Here is a 17,494-nt window from a genome sequence, read left to right as displayed (position 1 = left end):
TCCTAGAGGCTGACTGTCCTTTGATAGAGCCTCCAGGACTGGGAGGTAGGCTCAGTTTGCTAAGGAAATGGAGCTGGTCAGAAGGCCTTTCCAACCTGACCATTGTAGACCTTATGCATCCAGCCCAAAAGAAGTTCACATTCATTAGGTTGTAAAAAGAAATGTGGAAGATACCGCCAGGCGTGGTGGTGCACGCCTTTAATCCCAGCATCTTGGAGGCAGAGGTAGGAGGATCGCCATGAGTTCGAGGCCAGCTTGAGACTACAAGGGTGATTCCAGATCAGCCTGGGTTAGAGTGAGACCCCTACCTCGAAAAACCATAAAAGTAATAATAATAACAACAAAAAGAATTGGGTGGAGAATAGCCGCAGAGCCTGGAGCATACGGCCTTTCAATGCTGCCAGGAATTCAGACAGGACCCGGACCATAGCAAAGCAGCGGGAGGGCACAAGCCAGGACACCCTGTTGCTGAAAGGCTGAAATCACAGCACGCTCCCTGGATGCAGTGTCAGCCTTACTCTCGCAGGGTCTGTGGCAAGCTGGGGGAGCGGGTGAGACAGCTGGCCTCCCTCCTGTGTCCACACATCCCGCACTGCTCTCTGAGGTCCCTCGTTTCAGCCCAGGGAGGGTGCTGAGGAAAGCCGGCCCGCAGCTGCCTGTCGCGTCTTCCTCTTGCCTCTGCCAGGGCCTGTGGGAGCTTCTGGGTCCTGAGGGAGGCTGGTCCCCTCAGACTGTTGAGCTGCACTCTTAGAACGATGTCTCCTGGCCCTTGGTGTTCTGGGAAGGCCTTTGCTTGGAGGTAGAGGGTCCTGGATAGAGGAGATACATGTCCTTGCTGGTCTTTCATACAGGAGGTTTACTGGGATCTCCCCCCTGCCCCCCCCCCCAACTTCCCATGACGCCTGGCCTGAGAGACGCAGCCAGGCAGCAGAGTACAGCGGAGGCAGGAACTGCAGCCGTACCTCAGTTGCATCCTCGTCCTCAGCTCTTGGCTGCATTTCCTTGGACTTCTTTTTCCTCCGAGACTTGCCCCCTGTGGAACATTGTACTGTGACTGGAGACTGTTGTCTCTGCCCCTTTCTCTAGACAACTATTGTGTGTGTGTGGGGGGGGGTGACTCCAGGGTTGGAGATGTATGATGGGCTGTGGGAGTGTCCTGAGAAGTTCAGCTCTTACCTAAGCTCTTTCACTAGACACTGCTTACCTTTGGGTACCAGTGGTCCAGGATCACCCTACAATAGAATGAGAAGAATTCTCTTTTTTTTATTTTTATTTTTTTAAATTTAAGAGAAAGAAACAGAAAGAGGGGGGGAAATTGGGTGCTAGGGCCTCAGCCACTGATATTGAACTCCAGACACTTGTACCGCCTAATGGGCATGTGTGACCTTACACTTGCCTCATGTTTGTGCAGCTGACTAACGTGAGATCTGGAGAGTCCAACATGGGTCCTTAGGCTTCGCAGGCAAGCACCCCAACGACTAAGCCATCTCTTCAGCCCAGAATGAGAATAATCCTCGAGTCAACCGAGGTTGGGTAAGGGCACTTTTCCTTGGAGTGGCAAGACTATATCCTTCCAAATAGAATATATCCTTCCGCAGTAACCCCTGCCTAAGAAGCCTGAGACCCCAACCCATACACACACACACACATCAGCAAAGCTGAGCTGCGTTTGCACCCTGGGGCTCAGAGGAGGGGAGGGGCATCACATGAGCAGAACTAGACCCTCAGGAGCAGTGTGACCCGTGGTGAGCCTCCACAGGCTCTGGGGAAGAGTACAGCTCCTGCCCTGTGGCCCCAAGTCCCCACCCCACAGCTTCCTTAGAGTCTCTATTTGCCTGTGTGAGCAGTAGGGCTCAAACCTGGAACCAGATGGTGCGGCCATGCCTATCACGCAGGGAGCTCATGCCTGGGACGCCATAACACTGCAGCCAGGCCCGAAAGGCAGCAAAGTCCTCCTCTCCACTATCAGGCCCGTAGCCTTTGCCTCCTGTGGGACAGAGCAACTGTGTAGAGGTGAGAGGGCAGACTTGGCATGGGAGGAGTAGGGGAGCCTGGCTCAACCGGGCCCAAATTCCAGCTATACCAGCTGCTGAACTAGTCAGGGACCCAGCTCACCCTCCTCCCTGTGTGACTAGGCTGACGTCCCACTGAAGGTCACGGCCTCCCCATCCTGCCCTGCTTGCTGCCTGGGAGACTAGGAGGAAGCAAACACTGGCCAAGAGACCTCGTCCATTAGTGACAATAGGGTTTGCAGACTCCCATCCCCCCAGGGCCTGAAGAAGGCAGTGGCCCAGGGTTATACTGGCCATCTCAGCATGCCCAAGCCTTACCCAGATGAACCACTTCCTTGGGCACTGAGTGACACAGCTCCAGTAGGTCTGGGTTCTGCAACTTGGCCCTGATCTTCTGGCTCAGGGTCAGCTCTGGGCTCTGAAGAAGAGGGAGGTAGGACTGAGCTTCAGCACAGAGCAAAGCCATACTTAAATTGACAGACTTGGGCTGGAGAGATGGCTTAGCAGTTAAGGCACTTGACTGCAAAGCTTAAGGACCCAGGTTCAATTCCCCAGTACCCACATAAGCCAGATGCACAAGTGGTGCATGCATCTGGAGATCATTTGCAGTGGCTAGAGGCGCTGACATGTCCATTCTCTCTTTCTCTCCCCTTTCAAATAAATAAATAACATACAAATTGACAGACCGCTCCCTCTAAGATCAACAGGACTTTTAGTGTGGTTCATACCCCCCACATACACACCCTGTCCACACTAATTGTGACTAAGCCAGTGACACCCAATTCCTGCCAAGCCAACAAGAATGGTGCCAGTGCACATCACCCTCTGCCCTCACCGGCCGGCGCTGCAGCAGGGCCTCCAGAATTGTGCGGGCCTTCTCAAAGGGAGGGATCTTCAGCCTGGAGTGGTGGGGAAGGGCTAGGCTTAAGCAGTGACAATAGGCACTCCTGACCCACCTCAGCCATCGTGCCCATGGCCTGCCTGCTGACCGGTACAGGATCTCTGCCCGAAGATAGTTGCCAATGCCATTGAAGAACCTCTGCTCCAAGAGGGCCTCGCAGATGGGCCGGTCAAAAGCCTTGTCGGATAAGTTTCGCAACACGTTCTCCCTGGTGAGACACAGCCCTGATGTATAAGGTCCATCCCCACCCCCAAATCCCTCAGAGAAGAAGGGCTGGGAGAATTTGTTCCTGCGTGCAAGGAGAAACAGTTCTAGCTCTCTTCTGGTTTCAGTACCATTTGGGTGACTTGAGCCTGTTTTCCTAGCTGCTAAATGGGAACAATATGATTGCTTACTATGAAAGGTGAAAGGGACCAATAAAACCAGCATGAAAGCCAGGTTGTGGTGGCGCACGCCTTTAATCCCAGCACTCAAGTGGCAGAGGTAGGAGAATCGCTGTGAGTTCGAGGCCACCTTGAGACTACATAGTGAATTGTAGGTCAGCCAGGACTAGAGAGAAACCATACCTTGAAAAACCAAAAATAAATACATAAATAAATAAGAAATTAGCCAGGCATTGTGGCACACACCTTTAATCCCAGCACTTGGGAGGCAGAGGTAGAGGATCGCTGGGGGTTTGAGGCCAGCCTGAGACTACACAGTGAAGTCCAGGTTGCTGTACCTCGTCAGTACAGTGGGAGCAGGGGGTGTATTCACCTTGCTCACCCCAGCATCTACAAGGTGGGTCATAACAGAGACTCACACATTTCCTCTTTAGAGGAACGGAACTGCTGAAAAGTCCTCGTCAGTGACCTTCATCACATCCCAGGTGAGTCATTACTCCTCCAGTAGGCAGGAGGACCTTCACAGACTAGTGGGCAGCTGGACCGGTGGAAGACTACCAAAACCTAACTTAGAAACTCAGCCAGTAGGGCATCCTGTGCCCCCTGTTGCAGCCTCTTCTCTTCTTCCGGTACTATAAAAGCCCTCTCCCTTTCCTTGATGGCCTCCTGGAGCCAAGAAGCAGTAGGAGTCTGAGTCCAGGCCCAGCTCTGAATGCTCCACGGGTCTGTGTCCCAAGGCCCGTGCCCATCCATCCACCTCTTGGCTGTTCTCCCCAGCCCACGTTCGGTTTGGTTGTCCAGAGCCAGCACAGGGACACTGTCCAGTCAATGAGGGGACTGAGGTTGAGTCTGGGCTGGGACTTGTCCCTCAGTGGCCAACTAGGTGCCAGCAGAGTCAGGCCTATAGACCAGGATCGTGTCCAGCCAACCTGGTGCTGCACCTACCTGAACTGTTCATACTCCAGCAGGACACAGGGTCCACGGCCTGGCTGCCATTCACCCCCGGGGTCCCAGTGACCAAAGCGACGGATGTCCACGAAGCACAGGGCAAGCCGGGGGGCAGGTGGAGCCGTGTAAAAACGTAGGTGAGCATGGGGTGGCAGTGAGTCAGCAGGCACCAGCTGGAAGGAACCAGACATACCAAAGCGAAAGACAATGGCCAGTGGCTCCTGAGGGGGCTGAGCCCCAGGTAGGGGGCTCAGCATCAGGCGTAGCTCCTTGCCTCGGGATGAGGCCGATATATTGTAGGCACTGCTCTCAAAGGGCACCTCGGGGTTACGGCTAACAGAGGACTTTTCCACACACCCACCAAACACCAGTCCCTTGCATGTCTCATTCACGAAGTGGCTGGCCAGGTACAACTCTGGGCCTTCAGGCATTCTGCGGGAGGGATGGCTGGGCCCTGTGATGGAAGGAAGAAAGCAGGTTGGACCAGATAGTATCTTGTGAGGTAGGCATTTTCGTCAGAGTTTTACACAGAACTCTGGATGTCAGAGAGGGAGGGACATGGTAATCTAAAACAGGCAGGAAAATGCTGACCGGGTCATAGTCCCTGTCCCCCATCAAAAATGCTGGCAAAGCCACGTGTGGTGGCGCATGCCTTTAATCCCAGCACTCGGGAGGCAGAGGTAGGAGGATCACTGTGAGTTCAAGGCCACCCTGAGACTCCATAGTGAATTCCAGGTCAGCTTGGGCTAGAGCGAGACCCTACCTCAAAAAAAAAAAAAAAAATGCTGGCAAAGAGCACGCATGGTAGTGCACACCTTTAATCCCAGCACTTGGGAGGCAGAAGTAGAGGATCACCATGAGTTCGAGGCCACCCTGAGACTCCATAGTGAATTCCAGGTCAGCCTGGGCTAGAGGAGACCCTACTTTGGGGAAAAAAAAAAGTGCTGGGAAAGCCAACTGAACTGGGGAGTTGAAGCCAGGGAGAAAACAAAGTTCTATATTCACAAACCTGCATTCCATTGGCTTCCACTGATTTTTTTTTTTTTTTTTTTTTGAGATAGGTTCTCACTCTAGCACAGACTGATTTGCAACTCACACTGTAGCTCCAGGCTGGCCTCAAACTCAAAGCTATCCTCCTACCTCTGCCTCTCTCAAGTGCTGGGATTAAAGGCGTGCTCTACCACTCCCAGCTCAATACTGCTGTTTTAAAATATTTTATTTATCATTTATTTGCAAGCTGAGAATGAGAATGGGCACACCAGGGCTTCTTGGCACTTCAGACAAACTCCACATGTGTGTGCTACTTTGTGCCTCTGGCTTTACATGGGTACTGGGGAATCCGGGTGGGGTGGGGACAGCAGTCAGGTGCTGCAAGCAAGCACCTTTACCTGCTGAACCATCTCCCCAGGCCCATCCACTGCTGCTTTTAGAATACAGCCCAAATCTGCAGGTCCCTATCACCTCATATCTTCCCAGACTCTCCTGCTCACGCTGGCTCCAAAACACCACGCTTCTCATCTCCACGCCTTTGTCCCTCTGTCTACTCCCCCCCACACACACACACACACTGACACTTGAGGGAGGCCTCCTGTCCCTTATTTGAGACAGTATCTCCCTCCCACACTTTATCTTTTCTTCAGGGGTCTCACAATTTACAGACTCTGGAGATCTCGAAAGTCCCGCTCATTCATCTGACATTTGTCCAGCCTCCACGGAGAGGATGAACCCAAGAGCTGGAGTGGCAACTAGGCGCTGGGTGGGCAGTGAGCGACCACGCCTGCCACCACCTGACCAGGACATGGCAGCCTCACGGTCAGGGTAGGGGCCAGGACGAGGTGGCTGCAGAGCTACATCTGCACATGAACCAGGGTCTCAGATCTGATGGTGGGTTGGGTGAGTGGGACTCCGGAACTCGGAACTGGAGAGACTCCCCGCTGGTGCCAGGGTCCTGAAGAAGGGTTAACTCACTTCCTCCCCTCTGCCCTCCCGACTTGCCACTTGCAGGATCACGGGCATAGGTATGTTAGGGGAAGGGAACCTTTATTATCTCGCCCTCCAGATCCTGGCACCAGAAAAGGTTCATTTTGCGGAATACTTTCAGATTCCTATGGTGAACCTCTCCCACCCCTGCTGCAACCTTGGGCTCAGCTAACTCCGGTTCCCTTCCTTTCCCCCGGCTCCCAAATCCCTGTGGATCCTCAGCACCCGTGGGCACCCCGCATGGCCCCCCTCCCGGGTACCTGTGCTCCGTGAGGCGCGCACACGCTGCAGGCACTAAGGGGTTAACACCAGCCGTGGCCCTCTGAGCATGCTGGGAGAGGAGGATGCCACCCTGGAGCCTGCTGGGAAGTGTAGTTCTTCGGACCCCTGGGCTAGGGTCCTTGAGCTGGGAGACTCCAGAGTGCGGGGGCCAGGGGAAAGTTTTGAGCAATCACCTGGTTGAGCTGTGATGGAGGAGTTCGTCTTTCCAGCTGGGGTTGGTCTGGGACGCAGAGTGTCAGCGGGCTCTGCAGCTGTGTGCGTGTGTGGGAGGGGGAGAGATGGGGATCACCAGCTAGTCCCCTGCCGGGCTCACACCCCCCAGCAGGAAACAGGTGACAGTGTACAGCTGTGTGCAGGACGTGCGCAGGTGCATGATCAACGCAATCCCTGGAGACCCGATGTAACCTTAAGGGGCAATGCCCAGTGAGACGTAACACACGAAAACAACATCGTTTGCTGTGGGGTAGGAAGTGCTGGAACAGCCAATGACCTACTCTGAGGCTGCATGCACTATGGATGGCTCTGTGGGGGAGGGGAGGTCTGGATGTCAACTTCAGGCACAAAAAAAAAAAAAAAAAAAAAAAGCGCGGATAAACCCCGGCTTGACTTGTCTTTAATCCCAGCAACTCCGGAGGAGGATCACGGTGAGTTCGAGGCCACCCTGAAACTATATAGTGGATTCCAGGTAAGCCTAGGCTACAGTAAGACACTACCTCGGAAAAAAAATAATAAACTGTGGACGAGACACTTTTCTGCTGGCCAGAAAGGACCACTGTAAGGGTTCAATGACATGTCCACAGAACCCGAGATAGTCCTGTGTGGCTGGGGTGAAGCAGGGGTGACGCTGGGTGGTGAGTTCACAGGACAGATGTATTGTTCAGGTTGGGCCTCTGTAGGAAGCCCAGTGGGTGGTACACACCTGTAATCCCAGCACTTAGTAGATAAGACAGGAGAGGAGAAGAGAAAGGAAAAACAATATAAAAGTCTCTGTAGGGTGTTTTGCATTTATATATTTTTTTAATTTTTTGGGTTTTTTTATCTTTATTTATTTATTTGAGAGTGAGAGCGGGAGAGAGAATAGGCGCGCCAGAGCTTCCAGCCACCGCAAAGGAACTCCAGACGCGTGCGCCCCTTGTGCATCCTGCTAACGTGGGTCCTGGGGAATCAAGCCTCGAACCGGGGTCCTTAGGCTTCACAGGCAAGCGCTTAACTGCTAAGCCATCTCTCCAGCCCTGCATTTATATTTTGTTGTAAGAGTAGCAGGACTGTGGGCTGGAGAGATGGCTTCGTGGTTAAATTGCTTGCCTGCAAAGCCTAAGGTCCGGGGTTGGATTCCCCATAAAGCCAGATACACACAAGTGGCACATGTGTCTGGAGTTCATTTGCAGACCCTGGTGCACCTGTTCTATCTGCCCCCACCCTCAAATTAAAAAGAGAGAGAGAGAGAAGCTGATCATGATGGTGCACGCTTTTAATCCCAGCAGTTGGGAGGCAGAGGTAGGAGGATTGCTGTGAGTTTGAGACCACCCTGAGGCTATGTAGTGAATTCCAGGACATCCTGGGCTAGAGATCCTACCTTGAAAACCCAAAGGAAAAAAAAATAGTAGTAGGACTGGTTTCTGACCCATCGCCATGATTTGCCCTTCATACTTTTACTCCTGTTTACTCGTTCTTTCTTTCTTTCTTTTTTTTTTTTTTTTCAAGGTAGGGTTTCACTCTAGCCCAGGCTGACCTGGAATTCACTATGTAGTCTCAGGGTAGCCTTAAACTCACAGTGATCCTCCTACCTCTGCCTCCTGAGTGCTGGGATTAAAGGCGTGCGCCACCATTCCCAGCTCATTGATTTATTTTGTTGTTGTTGTTTTTCGAGGTAGGGTCTCACTCTAGCTCAGGCCTATTTAGAATTCACTATGTAGTCTCAGGGTGACCTCAAACTCACAGCGATCCTCCTACCTCTGCCTCCTGAGTGCTGGGATTAAAGTGTGGGCTACCACTTTTTTTTTTTTTTTCTTTTTAATGGTTTTTCAGGCTGGAGGAAAGGGTTGGCAGTTAAGGAGCTTCCCTGCAAAGTCAAAGGAACCAGCTTTGATTCCTCAGGACCCACGTAAGACAGCTGCGCAAGGTGGCACATGCTTCTGGAGTTTCTTTGCAGCAGCTGAAGGCCCTGGCATGCCCATTCTCTCTCTCTCTCTATATATATATATATCTGCCTCTCTCTTTCTCTTAAATAAATAAAAAAAATATTTTTTAATCCAAGAAATGGTTTTTCCACGTAGCCCTGGTCTGGAACTCTTTGTGTAGACAAGCAAGTCTTGAACTTGCTGTGGTCTTGCCTCTGCCACCAAAATGAGTTCAAGGGTTATAGGTATGAGCCCACCATGCCTGGCTTGAGTGTGAGTTTTAGTAAGTGCAAATAGATATGCAACTGCCCACCACAATCAGCAGATAATACCCGTCAAAGCCTCCTCATAACAGCCAGGGTGGAGTACTAATCTCAATGTCCAGTAGGGAAATGGATTTTTAATGTGTCATCTAAACATAGTGGAATACTTTCAACCACAGGAGAAATTCTACCACAGACAGCAACTTAGTCACATGAGGACAAACTCTGCATGATCTCATTTATATGAAGGGGTATAAAATAATAAAACATATACAAACAGTGAGCATGGAATAAGTTAGTTGTTATTGCAAATGAATGGGTCAATAAATTTATGTCTCATAAGAAAGCAGGGAACAGGCTGGAGAGATGGCTTAGTGGTTAAGGTACTTGCCTGTGAAACCTAATGACTCAGGTTCGATTCTGCAGTAGACATATAAAGGCAGATGCACAAGGTGGTACATGCATCTGGAGTTTGTTTGCAGTGGTTGGAGATCCTGGCATACCCACACCCATTCTCTCTCTTAAATAAGTGAATAAACTTTTTTTTTTGGTTTTTTGAGGTAGGGTCTCACTCTAGCCCAGGCTGACCTGGAATTCACTATGTAGTCAATCTCAGGGTGGCCTCGAATTCACAGTGATCCTCCTACCTCTGCCTCCCGAGTGCTGGGATTAAAGGTGTATGCCACCAGGCCCAGCTTGTTGAATAAACTTTTTTTAAGCCTCTCCTCCCCCCTACCAAAAAAAAAAAAGAAGAAGAAGCAGGGAGCATGAGCATGATGCTGCAAAAAGGTGGAGAGAGAGGTCAGTGTGTATCAAGTTCCGGTTGTGGAGCTGGGCATGGTGGCTCAAGGCTGTAATTCCTGTACTTGAGAAGCTGAGGCAGGCAGATCGCCATGAGTTCAAAGCCAGCCTGGGCTATATAGTAAGTTCAGGGCTACATAGTGAGACCCTGTCTTGCAGAAACAAAAGAAGGGACTTGAGAGATGATTCAGTTAAGGTACTTGCTTGTAAAACCCATTAGCCAGGGGTTCAACTGTCAAACTACTCAGGTAAGAGAGAGGAAAAGAGAGGTCCACACACATACACATGCAAATAAATAAAAATTTTAAAAACTGACTGGCAGGCATGGTGGCACATGCCTTTAATCCCAGCACTGGGGAGCCATGGAGAGGTAGGAGGATCGCTATGAGTTCAGGGACAGCCTGGGACTATGTGGTGAATTCTAGGTAGTCCTGGGCTAGTGAGACACTACTGTGAACAAAGAGAGAGAGGGAGAGAGATATATTTCATCCCATCGCCATACTTTTGTATATCTCCACACCCTCCATTCTTCTTTTTTTTCGAGGTAGGGTCTCACTCTAGCCCAGGCTGACCTGGAATTCACTATGTAGTCTCAGGGTGGCCTCAAACGCACGGCGATCCTCCTACCTTTGCCTCCTGGGTGCTGGGATTAAAGGTGTGCGCCACCGCGCCCAGCTGCCACACCCTCCATTCTTGTGCATAGCCTTTGGAGTAGAGTCTGGATTCTTTTCTCTTAGCACAATTTGTGAGATTCATCCAGTTACGCTTTTACTTACCAACTCAGTGTTTTCAATATAGGGTCTCCCTCTAGCCCAGGCTGGAATTTGCTATGTAGTCTCAAGCTAACTTCAAACTCAGGGTGATCCTCTTCAGCCTCTCCATCGTTGGCATGACAGATGTACGTCACCATACCCAGAAGCCAGTACTCTCTTGTGTAGACAACCCACTTTGTTTATCAAGTCACCCGGTAAGGGACACTCCGTTTATGGGCTGTGATTCTTCAGCGCTATGCAAATGTCCAGTTTCACATCAGCATTTTTCCCAGCAGTTTTGCACCTATGATGGTACCTGCCACAATCAGGTATTTTTGTTTCTCTGTACTGAGGATTGGACCCAGGGCCTCAGCAATGCTTGACAAGCACTTTACCACGAGCTAGATCATCAGCCCTGATTGCTGTTTGATTTTGAGACAATCTCACTAAGTTTCCCAAGCTAGCATGGAACTCACTCTGGAGGACAAACTGACCTCAACAGTATGGCAATCCTGCCTCAGCCTCCTGGGTGCTGGGATTAAATGGGTACGCCACCATGCCCAGCTGAAATATCTTTAAAGAAGCTAAAGTGGGGGCTAGAGGGATGGCTTAATGATTAAGGTGCTTGCCTGCAAAGCCAAAGGACCCAGGTTTGACACCCCAGTACCCACATAAGCCAGATGCACAAGGGGGCACACGCATCTGGAGTTCATTAGCAGTAGCTAGAATTCTCTCTCTCTCACCCCCTGCTTATTTCTCTCTCTCTCTCTCTCTCTCTCAAATAAAGAAAAATAAAATATTTTTTAAAAGAAAAAGCTAAAGAAGTTAGAAACCATTTTCCTTCCTGTATCCCCCTCTCTCTTCAGTGTTGAAGTCTCAGCGCATGCTAGGCAGCTACATCTCACACCCGCAGCAGACCTCAAGAACTTGCTTGCAATCCTGCTTCAGCCTCCAGCACAGCAGGTGTTCCAGTCAGGTCTGCATAGCTGCTAGAAATCACCCAAGAGCAGCTTGTGGGAAAAACAGGTTTATTTTGGCTCAAGGGGGAAAGCTCCATGATGGCAGGGGAAATGATGACATGAACAGAGGGTGGACATCACCCCCTGGCCAACATGAGGTAGACAGACAACAGCAACAGGATCCTCCTGCCTCTGCCTCCCGAGTGCTGGGATTAAAGGCATGTGCCACCATGGCCAGCATATTATATTGGTTAATATTTTACTTATTTGAAAGAGAAAGACACAGAAACTGGGCATGCCAGGGCCTTTAGCCACTGCAAAAGAACTCCACACATATGAACCACCTGGCTTTATGTATCTGGCTTTATGTGAGTACCGAAGAGTCAAGCTCTGGTCCTTGGGCTTTAGAGGTGCCTTCTTAGCCACTGAGCCATCTCTCCAGCCCTGTTCTGCAAAGGAACACTAGATGCCTGTGCCATTTTGTACATCTGACTTTATATGGGTACTAGGGAATCAAACCTGGGCTGAGGCTTTGCAAGCAAGTGCCTTTAACCACTGAGCCATCTCATCAGCCCATTACTACTTATTAACTGCAATACTTCTGTAGAATAAATGAATAAATAGAGCCAGGCATTGTGGCACACACCTTTAATCCTAGCACTTGGGAGGCAGTGGTAAGAGGATCACTGTGAGTTCGAGGCCACCCTGAGACTATAGTGAATTCCAGGTTAGCCTGGGCTAGAGTGAGACTCCACTTCAAGAAACCAAAAAGAAAAGAAAAAATGCAGGGGAGGAGCTTGAGGCTGGAGAAATAGCTTAGCCATTAAGGTGTTTGCTTGTGAAGCCAAAGGACCCAGGTTTGATTCCCCAGGACCCACCTAAGCCAGATGCACAAGGTGGCGCATGCATCTGGAGTTTGTTTGCAGTGGCTAGAGGCCCTGGTATGCCCATTCTGTCTTCCTCTTCCTCTCTCTCAAATAATTATTATTTTTTTTTCTGAGGTAGGGTCTCACTCTAGCCCAGGCTGACCGGAAATTCACTACATAGTCTCAGGGTGGCCTCGAACTCATGGCGATCCTCCTACCTCTGCCTCCCAAGTGCTGGGATTAAAGGCGTGCGCTACCATGCCCAGCTTCAAATAAATACCTTTTTAAAGAAAATAGCTTTACCTTATTTGTTAAGACTCTTTCCTTATGATAAGTTCTTAGTATGTAGCCCAGGCTGGCCTTGAACTCACCGATCTCCTGCTTCAGTCTCTCAAAATGCAGAGATTATGTGTTACCACTCCTAGCCCAGGTTAAGCTTTTTTTGTTTTAAAACAAAACAATATTTTTATTTTTTTTTTATTTATTTGACAGAGAAAGAGGGAGAGAGAGAGAATGGACATGCCAGGGCTTCCAGCCACTGCAGATGAACTCCAGACACATGCGCCCCCTTGTGCATCTGGCTAACATGGGTCCTTTGACTTTGTAGGCAAACACCTTAACCACTAAGCCATCCCTCCAGCCTGTTTTTTGTTTTTTTGTTTTTTCTCCAAAGTAAGGTCTCACTCTAGCTCTGGCTGACCTGGAATTAACTCTGTATTCTCAGGGTGACCTCGAACTCATGGCAATCCTCCTACCTCTGCCTCCCGAGTGCTGTGTTTTGTTTTTAATTATTTTTTGTTTATTTTTATTTATTTATTTGAGAACAACAGACAGAGAGAAACAGGCAGAGAGACAGAGAGAATGGGCGTGCCAGGGCCTCCAGCCACTGCAAACGAACTCCAGATGCGTGTCCCCTTGTGCATCTGGCTAACGTGGATCCTGGGGAACCAAGCCTTGAACCCGGGTCCTTAGGCTTCACAGACAAGCACTTAACTGCTAAGCTACCTCCCCAGCCCTGTTTTGTTTTTTAAATGGAGATCAAACCCAGGGCCTTGTATATGCTATACAAATACTCGAGCCCAAGGATACTAATTCCTTCCCTTTACCAATTTTCAGACTGATTTTGGTGCAACAATTACATCCAATGGTAATAAATTAGTTTGCTTTTAGGGTTTTTTGTTTTGGTTTTTTGAGGTAGGGTCTCACTCTGGTCCAGGCTGACTTGGAATTCACAATGTAGTCTCTGGGTAGCTTGAACTCCTGGAGATCCTCCTACCTCTGCCTCCCAAATGCTGGGATGAAAGGCCTGTAAACCCATGCTGGGCTCAGGGTTTGTTTTTACGTGGATTCACATCCTCATGTTTGCAAACTAAGTACTTTACCAATTGAGCCACTTACCTTTTTTCTTTTACTCAAGAGTGTGAGATACAGAAATGAGAATATGGGCGTGTCAAGTGCATGCATCACTGAGCATCTGGATTTATGTGCGTACAGGGGAATTGAATCCAGGTCCTTAGGTTTTGCAGGCAAGTGATGTAACGGCTGAGCCATCTCTCTAGCCCCTGTCCTACCTTCAGTTATTGGGACAAGCTGGTTCAACAACTTTGCACTGTGAGATGCTCCTAGGCTTTTCCTGGCCCTGACCTTGCAATGAACTTCCTACAAGAAACGCTGGCTTACACCAGTCTTGGGAGCCATACCCTCAGAGTAGACTGCTATAACAGAGACCCGACACTTAAATCACATTCCTGGGAAATCCAAGACATAGTTGCTAGCAGATGCAGGTCTTCACTGGACAAGTTTTGGCTTATTGGCAGCTGCCTGTTCACTGTGCCCTTGCATGGCCCTTCTCGGTGCATGTGCAGAAAGCAGCTTCAGGTAGGAAACATGGGAAGGGATGGAGAGATGGCTCAGTGGTTAAGGCACTTGCCTGCAAAGCCTAATGACCCAGGTTCAGTAGCAGAGGCCAGTAAACTAGAAAAGAAACATAAAGGGAATAGAAAGGGAGGGAGAGGGGGACTTAATAGGATGGTATTGTGTATATGTAAGTAGAACGGATTAGTGGGGGTGAAAAGGCCTAAGTGAGGACAGGGGAAGAGACTGAGTCAAGGAAAGGTGGAGGAAGGGCAAAACAAAAATCTAAGAGGACCAGGTGTGGTGGCGCATGCTTTTAATCTCAGCACTTGGGAAGCAGAGGTAGAAGGATGGTTGTGAGTTCGAGGCCACCCTGAGACTACATAGTTAATTGCTGGTCAGCCTGAGCCACAGTGTGACCCTACCTCAAAAAACAAAACACACACAAAAAAAAGAAAAGAAAATCAAAGAGGATATAAATAAGTCATATGGAAACATACGTTTTTGGACAATGGAAAACTTAAGAGGCATAAATTGTTACTAGAAGATTTTCAGTGTCAAGGATGGGATACCTTCCAGTGAGTCGTTGGCCAGGGAGGTAGGTCCCTGATGCCCCCAAAACATTACAGGCCATTGTCAAGGCCCTTTGTTTCCAACCAGGAATAGATGGTAAGACTCTATTGCTGAAGACTCCACATACTTGGGCTGCAAGGTCAGAGAAATCCTGCTGCAACTGAGCTGAAAACCTCCTCCATGTAAAGCAGCTGACAGAAAGCCAGAAAAAGCCACGCTGCATGCAGTTTAATGGGAGAGAAATCACCAATGAAGATACATAACAGTGGACACTGCAAGCCTTATAATTGGCCAGCCAGGCCAAATGAGCCAATGGGTGCAATAGTGGCACCTCTGTTATGGGGGAAACCAACCACCCTCTTAATTTGACTGGAGGCCCACTCCATTGGAGGGAATACATCCCTGATACTGAAAAACTACAACAGGGGTAGCCATGAGCCCTAGGGGTGTAATGTCTGCTTCTGTCTGGCTTAATGTATATACTATGCTCATCAAACTGCCCAGTAAGCACTTCTCTTAATGTTCATACCCACATATTAATGCTACTCTCACTTTTTGGGTAGAGAAGCTTCTCTTTTCAGATGGCAGTGACCTTGGGATGACTCAGATGGCACCATGGTGCTGAGAAGTGACAGAGGAGTACTCAGCACTGCAATATCTCTATCACACCTTCCCAAGGCTCAGGATCCATTGTGGAAGAGGTGGCGGAAAGAATGTAAGAGCCAAAGGAAGGGTAGGGTCCTTACAACATGCTCCCCCCAGACACAAAATGGCCTGGATATCCATGACCTCACAGTGCCTGACACTACCTCCACAAGACCATCATAAGAGGAGGAAAAGATCATGACATCAAAATAAAAGAGAGACTGATTGGGTGGGGGAGGGGATATGATGGAGAGTGGAGTTTCAAAGGGGAAAGTGGGGGGAGGGAAAGAATTACCATGGGATATGGTTTACAATCATGGAAGTTGTCAATAAAAATAAATAAGTAAAAATTTAAATAAATAAAACAAGGGGGAAAAAAAGCAGTGACATGGGAAGTGTGGATATTCAGTATGCAACTCCCATACTGTTGCTAACAAGTAGTTCAGGACCAGATTCCCCTCTCTTGCTAAAGATGATAGCAAGACATGGGCTTGTTCCTTCCTCTACACGAAGCGCATGGTATCAGCGGCCACCTGAGGACAAGCACTGCATACAGTGGGCAGAGCCAAGAGCATCACAGGACAGGACTAGCAGCCTGACTTGCCTATCAACAGGCACACTACACTGTTCATTTGGGTCCTTGGTGTTGAGAAAATAAGCAATGGGCCAAGGAGGTAGGAATGTCAGCTGGTCTCTCTTATTAAAAATCCTTGGGCTTGGGCTGGAGAGATGGCTCAGCAGCTATGGCACTTGTCTGTCAAACCTAATGACCTGAATTTGATTCCCCAGCGCCTATGTAAAACCAGATGCACAAGGTACAGCATGCGCCTGGAGTTTGTTTACAGTGGCTTGAGGCCCTGGTATGCCCATTCTGTCTGTCTCTGCTTTCAAATATTTTTTTTGTTTTTTTTTTTTTTGTTTTTCGAAGTAGGGTCTCACTCTAGTCCAGGCTGACCTGGAATTCACTATGAAGTCTCAGGGTGGCCTCGAACTCACAGCAATCCTCCTACCTCTGCCTCCCGGGTGCTGGGATTAAAGGTGTGCGCCACCACGCCCGGCTCAAATAAATATTAAAACAAAACAAAACACCTTGGGCTTGGACTGGGGAGATGGCTTAGTGGTTAAAGTGCTTGCCTGTAAAGCTTAAGGACCCAAGTTCGATTCCACAGAACCCACATAAGCCAGATGTACATGGTAGTGCATGCATCTGGAGTTCGTTTGCAGTGGCTAGAGGCCCCTGGCACACCCATTCCCTCTATCTGCCTCTCTCTCAAATAAATAAATATACTTTAGCCAGGTACATGCCTTTAATCCCAGCACTTGGGAGGCAGAGATAGGAGGATCACCATATGTTTGATGCCACCCTGACACTATATGGTAAATTCCAGGTCAGCCTGTGCTAGAATGAGACACCACCTCAAATAAACAAAATAAACCCTCGGGCTGGAGAGATGATTTAGCGGTTAAGTAGTTCACCTGTAAAGCCTAATGACCGGAGTTTGATTCCCCAGTGCCCACATAAAGCCAGATGTGCAAGGTGATGTACGTGTCTAGAGTTTGTTTGCAACAGCTGGATTTTGTATGCAGTGACCGGAGGCCCTGGCACATCCATTCTCTCCCTCCCCCTCTCCTTTGAGCAGAGAGATTTTGTGAGTTCGGGTGTGCCGAGGTCTCTTGCCCCTGCAAATGACCTCCAAACACATTTGCCACTTTGTGCATCTGGCTTTATGTAGGTACTGGGAATCGAACCTGTGCTGGCAGTTTTTGTAAGCAGGCCATTTAATGGCTGAGCCATCTTCCCAGTCCCCCTCCAAGGTTTTTTTTTTTGGGGGGGGTGGAGGTAGGGCCTTATTCTAGCCCAGGCTGACCCGGAATTCACTGTTAGTCCCAGGCTGTCCTCAAACTGACAACAATCCTTCTACCTCAGCCTCCAGAGTGTTGGGATTAAACAACAAACAATATTTTATTTTATTTTAATTTATTTATTTTGGATTTTTGAGGTAGGGTTTCACTCTAGCCCAGGCTGACCTGGAATTCACTCAGTAGTCTCAGGGTAGCCTTGAACTCACGGTGATCCTCCTATCTCTGCCTCCCAAGTGAACAAAAAATATTTTTAAAGAACACTGAATAGAAATGAAAAAGAAACTAACCATAC

The 17,494-nt window shown here is 49.2% G+C and overlaps 1 protein-coding gene and 1 long non-coding RNA gene across 3 annotated transcripts; one reads left to right on the top strand and one right to left on the bottom strand.

Moving 5' to 3' along the window:
• Positions 1-350: 350 nt before the first annotated feature.
• Positions 351-6,531, bottom strand: Neil1 (nei like DNA glycosylase 1). 2 transcript variants are annotated; one of them, XM_004660362.2, is made up of 9 exons: positions 6,485-6,531; positions 4,242-4,698; positions 3,002-3,121; positions 2,848-2,911; positions 2,331-2,430; positions 1,860-1,987; positions 1,205-1,232; positions 963-1,033; positions 351-809 (listed from the first exon to the last, which is right to left on the bottom strand). In XM_004660362.2, exons 2-9 carry the CDS (start codon positions 4,673-4,675, stop codon positions 615-617), a joined length of 1,140 nt encoding a protein of 379 aa, XP_004660419.2. In that variant the 5' UTR covers positions 4,676-4,698; positions 6,485-6,531; the 3' UTR covers positions 351-614. The 2 variants fall into 2 exon arrangements, with proteins under 2 accessions (XP_004660419.2, XP_045016207.1); XM_045160272.1 differs by lacking the exon at positions 6,485-6,531 and adding an exon at positions 5,894-5,991.
• On the top strand, positions 1,416-2,428 carry LOC123464012. Its single transcript, XR_006639305.1, has 3 exons — positions 1,416-1,533; positions 1,848-2,013; positions 2,136-2,428. It is a non-coding gene; the product is annotated as an uncharacterized LOC123464012 (long non-coding RNA).
• Positions 6,532-17,494: the final 10,963 nt, after the last annotated feature.

This window comes from Jaculus jaculus, chromosome 10 (assembly GCF_020740685.1).
Source record: "Jaculus jaculus isolate mJacJac1 chromosome 10, mJacJac1.mat.Y.cur, whole genome shotgun sequence".
NCBI classification, from domain to species: Eukaryota; Metazoa; Chordata; class Mammalia; order Rodentia; family Dipodidae; genus Jaculus; species Jaculus jaculus.
This window is presented reverse-complemented; position numbering and strand designations above follow the sequence as displayed.

What these genes read in the sequence shown, in the direction of transcription:
- Neil1 (XM_004660362.2), bottom strand. Translation starts at nt 4,675, where the DNA reads ATGCCTGAAGGCCCAGAGTTGTACCTGGCCAGCCACTTCGTGAATGAG. An exon ending in CTGGAGTATGAACAGTTCAG is followed by an intron (nt 3,122 to 4,241) that starts GTAGGTGCAGCA and finishes GTGTCTCACCAG; the next exon opens with GGAGAACGTGTTGCGAAACT. An exon ending in CAAGGAAGTGGTTCATCTGG is followed by an intron (nt 1,988 to 2,330) that starts GTAAGGCTTGGG and finishes TCTGTCCCACAG; the next exon opens with GAGGCAAAGGCTACGGGCCT.